We start from the raw sequence: 12449 nt of genomic DNA, 5'->3' as shown, positions 1-12449 counted from the left end.
AGAGAGAGAGAGAGAGAGAGAGAGAGAGAGAGAGAGAGAGAGAGAGAGCGAGAACGAGAGCGAATGAACGAGCAAGCGAAAGAGAAAAAAAGAGAGAGAAAGTGAGAAAGTGAGCAAGTGAGTGAGTGAGTGAGTGAGAGAATCTACAAAAGGCCGACTGATGCGAAAGCGACGCGATCTAGGTATATTTTTACATACACGAGAGAGAATTTGAATCTTGCGACATCAAGAAGTGAACGCGACGTTATGCGAAGACAATCCCCCATAGCGGGCAATAGAAAAAAATAGAAACGAGAGGAAGAGAATAAAGGAAGAGTATAAAGGGAGAGAAATGTCATATACATATACATATGTCGAAATGCAATGCTGTCGCCCATCGCGAATAAATCCTTTGTGCGAACATTTTTCTCCCGTTAATATAAAGAAAATTTTCCTCTGTAGCGAATTTTAATTAACGTAAAATCGTATTTCTCGAGCTCGCGATAAATACTCACGTAACAAATTATTATTTATTACGAATAAATCCCGCACAATTAAATAGCGAATAAAGATAATTCATTGTTACTCTCATTTTCTGCATAATCCTTTTTAATAATTTCATACAATTTTTATTTTAGTACACATCCTTTATATATGTATACATTTCGCGATAGCTACTGCAAATATTAAACTATTTCGTTTCTGACAATATAATACGTGATCTTAAAATTCAAAATTTAAATATATCCTCAATAAAATGTTTGCCAATTTTATATAATTTCATCAAAAACCTACAATATAAAAACTGTGCTTGTTCTGCTGGCTAATAAAATAAGAGCTATAAAGTAATTAGTCTCGCTATTAAAATATTTTTCTCCTGATAGTAAAAGAAATATTTGTACCGTCATTTATTACAATATGTAGTTGCCTACTACATAATGAGAGCAAGAAATGGTGAGATACTGTTAAATCTTGTATGAATGCATCGACAGTTACAAACGGACAGCAGAGAGACGCGAAACAAGACGCTACATAAAAAATGTAGCAACATATGTCCAAATCGATTTCGTTCGTAACTATTGGGTTGTTACACGTGAAACGTCGAACGTCGAAAGTTTCGATTTTGCGGAGTGTCACCGTAAAAGAAATGTCTTCTTGAACGTGTCAAATATCACGTATCGCACATCAAAGTAACGTAATTTATTTTAACAAAGATACGTATTTCAGAGAAATGTCGACGATTTTTCGAAAGTTACAGTAATTTTACAGTAGATTTTTTTTCAATACTTAGAAAATTTGAAAGTTGTGAAACGTTATGCCATGATTTTTAAATCAGATGTGACGTTACAGAAACAGTCCACAGAATAAATTCCACTCTTGAAGGAGATGTGTTAATGTGGAAAAAAAAAAATGAGAAAAACGGAACCTGAAAAAGCCGTTTCATATTTTTAATTCTCTCCACCTTTACATCTTCCACATTTAATCACAAAGTGAGATTATAAAATTAATTTCTTGCCTGAGACGCAAAAACATCGCTTTTTTTTTTCTCAGCTGCTAATATCTTCCTCGAAAATTACATGAAAATCGTTCATGATACAAAACATGCAAAGTTTCTTATGCAAAGTTTCGATGCAAAATTCAATTTCTATCTATATCGTGCCAAATGAGGGAACGCGATTCCATTGAATCTTACGGAATTTTTGCAGAGAATCTACGTGTTTACGAGGGAAGCGCAAATGAAATTAGATGCAGCGAGGCGGATTAAATGGCGATGGTACTATCATGAAATCGGCTAACTATCATCGCTACTCCGAATTAATGCCGCGACACGCTAAACGACTATTGCTCTAAAGGCGCAGCTTTTCGCGAGACGCACGAGATTGGAGTGTAACGCCAATGAGACTCGATAACAGTAATGATAACGACGAGGTTAATAATAATAAAGAAAGGTCGCACACTATGCGAGATGCTTAAAGCCGATAGCACTAGGTAAACGGAAAATATTGCGTGCGTCAGGGTGCGGTTCGGCCAGGAGTGAAATATTACGTAATGTTTTCCAAGAGGCCGATAACACTCAATTCTCTCCTATCTTTCTTGTGGAGCGTATTTAAGGGAAAGAATCATGATAGTGATAATAGACATATAGTATTACGAATATAAAAAAATCTTGCATGACATTCGCTTTTGCATATTTTATCAAAGTATATTTTTCAGTATCGTTTTGAAAGTTCTTTCATAAAATTCATTAAATTAAGAGTCTTAAATTAAGATCCTTAAATTAATACACTTTTTCAGTAGGGACGAATTTAATTTACTTGTCTGAAGGAATTACTATATAGAAAATTGTAAAGAAAGAATCAACGAAGAGAGATATACGGCCTCCTATTTATATCGTATTAATCTGTGCCTTATTTCCTGGTACTTAAAGTGAAAATTACTGCAAGGCACACCGGTGATATTATACGCAAGATTATTGAACAAACAGATTTAATCCGATACGATGCGTCACGTAATTAACGTAAGCTGGACTTGGAGTGAGAAAATTAGTTTGCCATAAGAAGTTAGTAGGCGGTTGTTTGCAAAATACGCGAGGACGTCTTGCCGCTATTTCTCGAGTGACGTACATCATACAGTAGGGGGATGTTATACGAGCCTTATTAAAATTTCAGCTCACACCAGGAACCTACTCGGCTTACTAGTTATGACGCCGCGTTCGTGGCTTCATATGCAGCTCCGTCGAAATGATACATTATTACGTCTCGGATATGTCTCGCATGCAGTTTCGCTAGACGGCGGTAAAATGATAAAAAGCATGTAACGTTACCCAAAGAGGAAAATTAATGGCGCGGCTATTATCTTGCCCGAGTAGTTTTTACTTTGATTCAATCCCTTCTTATATCGCGTGTTATATCTTAAAATCATATAAATTCTCGCACGGAAAAATGACTTGCTTATCCTTTGTTATCATTTGTTCGAAAATATCAAAACGCCGATTGAAATCAGTTACGCTGATAGTATCCGGCTAAAACTACATATATCCGCCGAATCACCTTGATTCTACAGAAATGCGGTTTCACCATGCTTTTGCATTGGCATTCAAACAGCAGAATGACTTGCGTATGAATCATAGTATTTCGGTGATATTGCGATATTGTTTAAAAATATTCATACTTTACCATTAATAAAGACTACGGCATACAAAAAAGTCAGATGTAAGCAAAGCAACATTTTATGACTAGGGACATGAGAGTAATTGTCTTTAATGTCTCTATTAGTGTGTGCTTTTAAGCCAATTTGCTTATAATTGAATTAATTATTAAATATTATAGCTTTAATTTTATCTGCTTGAAATCAATATCGGTTTTTCAATTATTGTACTTTTTTTTCTTATAATATTCTTTGATCTGAAAAATTTTAATACTTTATAATGTTTTTGATAAAAATAAAAAAATGTTTTTGTCCCTATTAGTAGAGCCTCCAAAGGCCCTATTAATGTGCCCCTATTTATGTGTCTATCTACATCGTCTATCTACATTTGATTCATTTTAACATGTAATTATTAAAACAGATAATAGATGTAAGCAAACTATTTAAATTAATATTGCATAAATCATTATTTCAATTATACTTAAAATTTCAATGTACTCATAACAACGCTCATAACAACGCTCTCAATTCTAATATTAATAAAAGAGCATATTAATAAAATAGGTACAAGCTTAAAATCTTACAGTATTATTAGACTAAATTCTTCATGTTTCGAAAAATGTTTAGTGTATTTTAATAATTAAAAAATAGAACCCAAAAACAAATTCTGTCGATAAGTGGGAAATTCAGGCGCGTGTATTTATAACATATATTCATCTATAAAAATAAAAGCGCATGAATTATGATAAAAAATAAATTCCTCTATAGAAAATTCTATTATAATATCTTGAATAGCCTTTTGAAATAAGAGAATATACAAGATACTAGCGGCACGCTTATCTGTTAGAAGAAGTTTATCATTTACATGTTACGAATGTCAGTAACATGCAAGATATTCTTCTAGCATTGAGAAGATTGCAATCCTAAACCCGGCACTTTATAGTTATATGAAATTCCTTTATTTTATAGAGTATCTTCTTTTGGTCGTATATAAATAAAAAATTCTCTTGATAATTAACAGAATCGAAATGGCAAAATATTTTTTTAGATGAATATTATCTTTTATATATATTAATAATAACTTTAACTTAATAAAAGAATACCTTTTCTTATTTATTTGTGTTAGTTTTCTTTATGGTTTATTTAAATACAAAAAGCACACTAATAGGGACAGGGACTCTATTTTATATTACGTATCATCATATTTATAAGTAGTTGTGAGAATTGACCAACCACAGTCGAATATTCTCCTCATATTCAATTGTTAATTGGTCAATTCTTACAACTGCAATCACTTATTATACAATTACGCTTACTCAATTGTAGAATGAGCTTTAAATTTGTTTTCTCTACTGTGATTGATCGATCCGTTTACTGCTTTACATTTTTTGCGTGCCATAGTCTCAAGACAAGTCGATAAAAATAAAATGTTTCGAAACAAATAGTGCGTAACGATTTTTAAATAAAAATACGAATTTATTTCGTTTGTTTTTCGTTGCAGAAAAAAATCTAAAATGTTTCTCAGAATCATTATTCTATAAAAGATTTAACCGTATTTGAAAAGATTGATCCTGCTGAGAGTTGCGTAGTGCGAGCCAATTTTGAATCGACTGATCCGAAAATAATGATCGTTGGTTCCACTTCCGCGTGCAAGTGAATCTACCGAAGCGAAAAGAAAAATTGCAAGTGAAGGAACGGAAGGATTCGTGATAATAATTCATTTGTTAGTAGAATCCGCGTCCGTCTATAAATTAGTAATAACGTACGCGTGCGATGAATATATAGCTTTGTTATACACCGGTGAGATAACGCGCGTAAGCGTGACAAAGTGCTACGAACAAAGCATTATTGTACGACACGAGCAACGAACAAAAGCAATTCGTTCGCAATTTTGATTGTCGTCAGGAACTATTACTACATCGATATCGTTTTTAACATTACCGAGCACTGTCAACTTCTTCTGCAGTGAATTTCAATTTCAAGCGACACACCACGAAATAAATCCTGCTGTGTCATGTATCGCGAAAAGGTAGACAATTTTAGGTGCCTTATTTATAACATATTTTGTATTTTGTATGGTAATGAAATAAATTTGTAATATGTATTCATTTAATTTGTCGGGGTTACGTGCGGTAAAGTATAAAATGTAACTCCGGCTCAATGATGAATTTTATTCACGATATTTCGAAACCGTGTGATTCCTAAGTAACGTTTTTCGCATTAAAACCTATTTATTTTAATTTCCATGTGTGTAAATCTGAAAGATTGCCCGATGAAGTATTAAATACCAATATCGGTATGCAATGATGCTGTGAACTCCGCCACATTGCTGAAACACCCGTAATCTCTCATTATTTATTCTCCGCTTCGTTGCAAAATATTTAACGCAAAATGTTTAACACAAGCGCAAGGAAGAAAAATCCCGTGAATGCGATAACCGCATCGAGCGAGGGGGACGATACCGAGATTTTTTCTCTCGTTCACGCAATGCACCGCCGTTTTAAACATTTATATGGTACATACGTATCTCACAGAATTTTTCTCTCACACCGAGAAGAAACTCAACAAATCATCTGTCAGTATGAATACAAATATTAAGTAACGTCAACAAAATACGTATGTATTTTTTTGCGCGCCGTTACATATTATTATTATTATTATTATTATTATTATTATCATTATTACTACTACATATCACATATTACATTATAATTCACTTATATAATGTTATTTTAACAAAAATTAAATATATGCGTATGCGTATATATGTGTGTATCTCAATAAAGCAAACTCAAACGCATTGTTAATTTCGCTCAAAGTTTGTTTGGCGTGGAACGGCTGTCCATTTGTGCGGGCCGGACAGACCTTTTTCTCACAGTTCAGCCAAGCATCTCTCGTGCCATGCCGCGTCGCATCGCGTCGCGTCGCATCGCGTCGCGCCACGCCGCGCCGCGCCAGGCCGCGGCCACGCCACGCCATGCCGATGTCGTGCCGATCTACTCTCTTCTCGCGTTCACGTCCCCGCCCATCCTCACGGCTCCGTTCGCAGCAGTGGAAGTGTATTGATCGGCGGATGGCAGAGCGGGCAAGCGGACCGGTTTTCCCTCACAGCTTCTCTCTCAGTCTTCCTCCTGCGCGCCTCCCCGTCGTCTCGTTTTCCACCTCCGCTCCATCCTTCACCTCCTCGCCCTCCTCACTCCTTCGGTCTATCTTCTTCTCTTCTGAAACACACTTTCCGCATCTTCCCGCTACCGTGTGTCTCTGCCTTCCCCCCCCTCCCTCTCTCTCTCCCCCCTTCCTTTACGTTGCCCTCGTCCTCACGATGGAGACGCACTCGCCCTCGTCGCGACGCTCGTCGCCGTTCACGTTGACTACCACCCTAGTTGTCGACTCTCACCCTCGTGATGCCACGCATCGAGCCGAGAGAAAATATTTATGCCGATGTATCGTTTCGCGGTTCCTATCATCCCGCGGAATCCTCACGTGCGATCAGTATTCCCGCTGCCAGCGTAACTGTCAAGCTTATATGCCATCAATATGAATGTTTCATGCCGACAATCCACGTCAGGATCTTCGAGTGATCAGTCATAAATCGGTATCCGATAGACTGTGATTAATGTTAAAAATACTGGAAACGGTAGCGAATTACGAAACTAATAAATCTTTAGTTTAATTACTTTAATATGTTAACGTATTATCGAAGTACACACGAAAAGAACATGTACTGTATATAGCAAGTAATAATTAAGTAATAATTGTTGTTAAGTATTTCAAAAGCTCGTATGTCCGTAAATCTATCAAGTTCATTTCAAACATCAAATTTGATAATACTTTTGGGATTTTCCACTTTCTATATAGAAGTTATGTGTTTCGCTGGTTATCTCTATATCTAAATTCGTTATTAGAATGCCATGAACATTACAATTCACTTTATCAGAGTGAAGGACAGCTTGATATAGTATCGTTTATGAAACGATAGCATTGTAATAATAGATTTGGATAGAGAGATAATCCGCGAAACAATCAAATTTATTCAAAATATATTCTGAATCTTAGTGGGTTTTTTATATTTTATACTTCAAGATTATTAAATGAAAATAAATTCGATTTTGATTGATCGACTTTATTATATAAAGTCGCTTGTTCGATCAATTTTATATAATATTCTTTAAAAGAAAATAAATTCTTATTTTGAGTACATAATAATGTGTTTTTTTTAAATTTGTAATATAAATATATTTTAAGATAAGATTATATCATCAAGACAATATTGTCTATTAAAGATAATTGTTACTTAAAAGGAAGAAAATAAATTGAATAATCAATTTTTCTTACAATTAGCAATAGAATGATATCTTTCTGTGTGTATTTCTGCAGAATATATCACAACGACTAACATGATATCGAGGATGAATGTATAACCATTTACATAGGTATTTCGCCAAATACCATAGGTAACACCCAATGTGGCACCTAAATCATCCAGGATGCAACAATGATTATTGATCGTAACATTAGCCGCCATGGTCATCTAAGACGTCAGCAGTGACCATACATATGGATATGAGGCTCGTTAGAATGTGGGTATGCGATGACAACCTTCCGTTCATGTTCATCAAATTTGAAGGAAATTAATATTTCACAATTAACATAAATCTCGCGAAGTTTATACAAGCAATGGAGTTTATGAAATCCCTATAAATAATACATAAATGGACCTGGAGGATTATTCCAAAGTTGGAATAGCTCGGAGAGCTGATTTTTATAAACCTGATGATACTAACCTTCTCATTTCTTAATGAAAATGACAGTCCTCTTTGTAATACAATCAAACACACATTTTGGAGCATCTTTTTCTGGGATAGACATTATCGAGAGAGTGAAATGTTTGCATCTTAATGCGAGAATCGTAATAACAGCAACGGCGGGCAATATCGAGCTTCTGATAATCCTCAGCCGCAGGAAAGCATTCCGCGAAATTCCAAGAATGTCGCTGCTTTTATCGGCGCTGTCATCAGCGACAATAGAAATGAGTGTACTTGATGTTTCACGCTGATTTAATCCTCCACGTGCCGTTGTACGCACCTCTGTGGCTTATTAACTTTCAACGAACGCAAATATTTGCACTTATCAGCGACTCTATAGCTATTGTAGATAGCGGAGAACAATACTAAATCGCTTAAACGGCATGTGTTAATGAACACAAAAACTCATTTATAATACATTAACGTCGTCGTGTCTGCCAGTTTTGAATTATTTAATATGGATTGCGTCATACTTAAAAATTTTTACACTAAACATTGATTAAACGCTAACTTTTCTACTGATAGCAGCAGGATATTCTTCATGTATTCATTTATTAACAATATGAATATTGCTATTAAAAAACTTATTATTAATTAACCTTTAAATGAGATCGCCATAGCACTCCATAGTTTCCTTTAAAACTTTGTTTTGAAAAAGAAAAATAAAAAGTATTGCCCAGATGCTCAGAAATCTTAACCTTCCACCGTGCCAGTAACATGAATTTTAACTTTTCCATCAGTAATAGAAGACTTCGAAAAACAAATTTTTTTTTTATCATTCCGGATTATGTAAACATCTGAAAAAATGTTGATAGACTCTTGTCTAAGCATTAACAAGAGTTTTTATTTACAAGAGATTTTCATCAGGATAATGTATAACTAATGTAAGTTTAACTTTAACTATAATATATTAGTAAAAAATATAAAATCAAAAATTTTTTAGGGAGATATTTTAAGCACACCAATTTGTATATCTTTAGACCACCTATTTACTTAAAGGTTAAGCAAATCAGGATGTACTCTTCATATCTCATCATGTATTTTAGATGTTAAACTCGGTTCGGACTTTCAAATAGAAGGCAATATCCTTTAAATCGCCTTACTGCAGCTTCAAGTTCAACGAAGTAGCAAAGCCATGAAGTTAACGGCATCGATTATAACTTGAAAATGCTAAACGTCTTCGCGATATTAAAATAGCAGGGTAAACTATGATCCGCAGCTAATTATCACGAGCATCGCCGGCTTATTTTCTAACCGCATATATCGCAAAATTAACGTAATTAAGTCCTATGCTTAACATAAATGACAGTAACTAAACCAAGTGTATGTCGCGTAATATGGTTTACATAATTTTGTCGAATTAACGTATACTCAATCAGAGTATACCAATATGAAAACAACGGAGCGTTATTCAGAGAAGCGAAGCAAACCGCAACGATATGCAAACAATTTGCAAATTGGCAAGCTCAATTGGTTTCTGGTATCATTTTGTTATAGTCACTACAGAAATAACAGAAATAACTGCGGTGTAACAGAAATAACGGACGCTAGGTGTAACGTTAGCAAATGATGTAACATTACTGTGCAACGAATGTTAAGAATCCATCTCAAAAATGCTATTGACAAATTCATAAATGGCAGAATCACCGTTGATATCATAACGTTGAAGAATATTAAGTCCGCGCAAAAAATAATGAATGTCAACGGGAGAAATTTTAAATGAGGACAACGAAATTCGCGATTTACGATTGTTAACATTCCGCGTACATTAAATATGCGAACCACTGCCGCTATGTTTGCAGTTTCGCCTAGCCCCCCAATTGATCCATATTTATTACAGCATTTCGGCACGTTGCCCCATGTATTTTCCGTCGCCGAGGGACGGGCGGGTTTGAAAAATTCACAGGATTTGCAGTGTGGTGTGCTTATATGCGTGCGTCAAGTAATGATATATACGATGGTAATAATTTCCGAATAACTTGCGCAATGGCGCGACGGTGCGGTGACGGGTGTACGCGCGGCGATAAAAATGACAAAACGCCGCCGTTTTTAAGAGCACGCAAGTTTTACATTTATTACTTGCACCGCGCACAACACGGGACGACAGACAGCATACGTTCCGCTGCGCAAATTACGAACGAGATGTTTATTACTTAAAAAAATATCGCCTTTCGTCGAAAAATATTTTCTGCGCTGCGTTCGCGGGGGCCGCGCGACCCGAGCGTGTTTACGCACGAATCAGTCCGCGCTTTTGGTGTCTTTCGCAAAATGCGCGCGAAGCTGACTATATTTTATTTTCCTTTGTTCCCCATTCTTTTTATTTACTCCGCTTTTTTTTTTTCAACGGTCCTCGAGCTCTTGCTCGGCAACGCTAAATTTTGGTGCAATAGCGTGCGACGGATCCCAAGCCAGCAGTGATGGCTTTACCTTTTTCCCGCGCGTGACATTCGGATAACAACGTCACGCTCGTCCGTTTCGTTTCACGAAACAAATCCGCTCTCGGAGAGACGGATTATTTATTTTTCATATATAATTGACGGCTCAACGTCGCGCGGTCCTCAAGGAAATTAAAGAGTCCATGTCGCGGGATAACCGATCAAAATCACGGATAATGAGTCGACTGTTCGACTCCCTCAATAATTCATCGCGAAACTATTTTCGTAATATTCTCTCCTTCGAGTGCAGTTCGATGAACTTTCGTGAAAAGCACGGCGATCGTGCCAAAATTTAAAATGCGCGCTCTTTGAATGAGAAAGAACAAAAACTCCAGTGTAATTGTTGGAATGTTGAGAAGTCGAAGTATTTCTTCGAGCAGTTTTTCGCACCTTACTTTGTAATTTAGAAAAAGATGGCCAAGTAAAACATAATTATATATTGGGAGTACAAATTAGTTCGATCCGTTTCCCTAAAGATGGCTCCAGCTGTTGTGAATTCATAGTGTTCATAGTGACAGCTGAATTTGGTGGTTTCAGAGAGGTTAAACATCTGCTAATAATATTCAGTTTATATCACTTTGAGTTTCATACAAAAACTTTGATTTTTACTGTGTTTGAAATGTCGAATTTTGTGTTAACCAAGCAGCATTTGCGGAAGGTTTTGATTTTCTGCTTTAATTGAAAAAAAAGTACGGCTGAAGCCCATCGAATGCTTGTCGAAGTTTATGATGACACTGTTCCAACTGATAAATCATGTAGGGAATGGTTTCGACGTTTCAAGGATGGAGATTTCAGCGTTGAAGACAAGCCTCGCTCTGGACAGCCAAAAAAATTCGAAGATAAAGAATTAGAGGCATTACTCGAAGAAGATCAGAGTCAAACGCAAGAGGAGCAGAATCATTGGGGGTAATTCAAGAAGCCGTTTCTGTACGATTGAGAGCCATGGGAATGATTCAAAAACAAGGAAATTGGGTGCCTTATGAACTGAAACCGAGAGACGATGAAAGGCGATTTTTCACTTGCGAACAGCTGATTCAAAGACAACAGAGAAAAGGTTTTTTTTGCATCGGATTGTGACTGGAGATGAGAAGTGGATATTCTACGACAACTCCAAGAAGAAAAAATACTACGCTAAGCCTGATCAATCATTACCATCGACCTCAACATCAACACCGAACATTCATGGTTCAAAGATCATGCTCTGTATTTGGTGGGACCAAAAGGGTCTTGTTTACTATGAGCTGCTGAAACCTGGCGATTCAATTATTTCGGGCGATCGGTATCGACTACAATTGATTCGTTTGAGTCGTGCATTACGAGAAAAACGGTCGGAATACAAGCAAAGACATGATAAAGTTATTCTTCTTCACACAACGCTCGACCTCATGTCGCTAAAGTCGTAAAAAAATATTTGGAAACGCTCAAATGGGATGTTTTATCGCACCCGCCATATTCTCCGGACATTGCTCCTTCTGATTACTGGTTGTTCCGAAGGATGCAGCAAGTCACCGGTTCACTTCTTTCGCAGAAATCGAAAATTGGCTCCAAAATTGAATCGCCTCCAAAAACAAGTTATTTTTTCGAGATGGAATTCGAAAATTGCCTGAGAGATGGGAAAAAATAGTAGGCAGCGATGGACAATACTTTAATTGATCTGTTCATTCATTTTGTTTTGAAATAAATGCATTTTTGAACACAGAAAACTGGACCGAACTAATTTGTACTCCCAATATATATAATAATACTTGTAGCAATGTAATGCCGTATAACATTTCTTAACGATATAATGTAGTTATTATTAGCAATAATTAATAATTATTGGTAATAATAATCGATAGTTATAGAGCTAACTATTAATTAACAATTATCCCTATTATGTCTACGTTACACACTGTTATATATTAAAGGAGCAATGGTAACTCAATCCCTGAGTTAAATACCATTATTATTTGTTAACTTCATGTGTGTAAATCAATCCATTTTCATAGTTAGTTAAAATAAAGTTAGTTAAAATAAACATCATTTATATTAACATATGCACATAGACATATATATATATATATATATATATATATATATACAC

At 35.7% G+C, this 12449-nt stretch overlaps 1 protein-coding gene across 1 annotated transcript in view; it reads right to left on the bottom strand.

Annotated features, from left to right (window-relative positions):
- Positions 1-7651, bottom strand: part of LOC105621261 (nephrin-like) — a 213102-nt gene extending 205451 nt beyond the window's left edge. The window contains exon 1 of the mRNA XM_012202731.1: positions 7576-7651. Within this exon, the coding sequence (XP_012058121.1) occupies positions 7576-7651 (76 nt within the window). The remainder of the gene's footprint in view (positions 1-7575) is intronic.
- Between the last annotated feature and the right edge of the window lie 4798 nt (positions 7652-12449).

The sequence above is a fragment of the Atta cephalotes genome (genome assembly GCF_000143395.1).
Source record: "Atta cephalotes unplaced genomic scaffold scaffold00032, whole genome shotgun sequence".
Classification (NCBI taxonomy): domain Eukaryota; kingdom Metazoa; phylum Arthropoda; class Insecta; order Hymenoptera; family Formicidae; genus Atta; species Atta cephalotes.
Note: the sequence above shows the minus strand (reverse complement) of the source record. Positions and strands in the feature narration are given on the sequence as shown.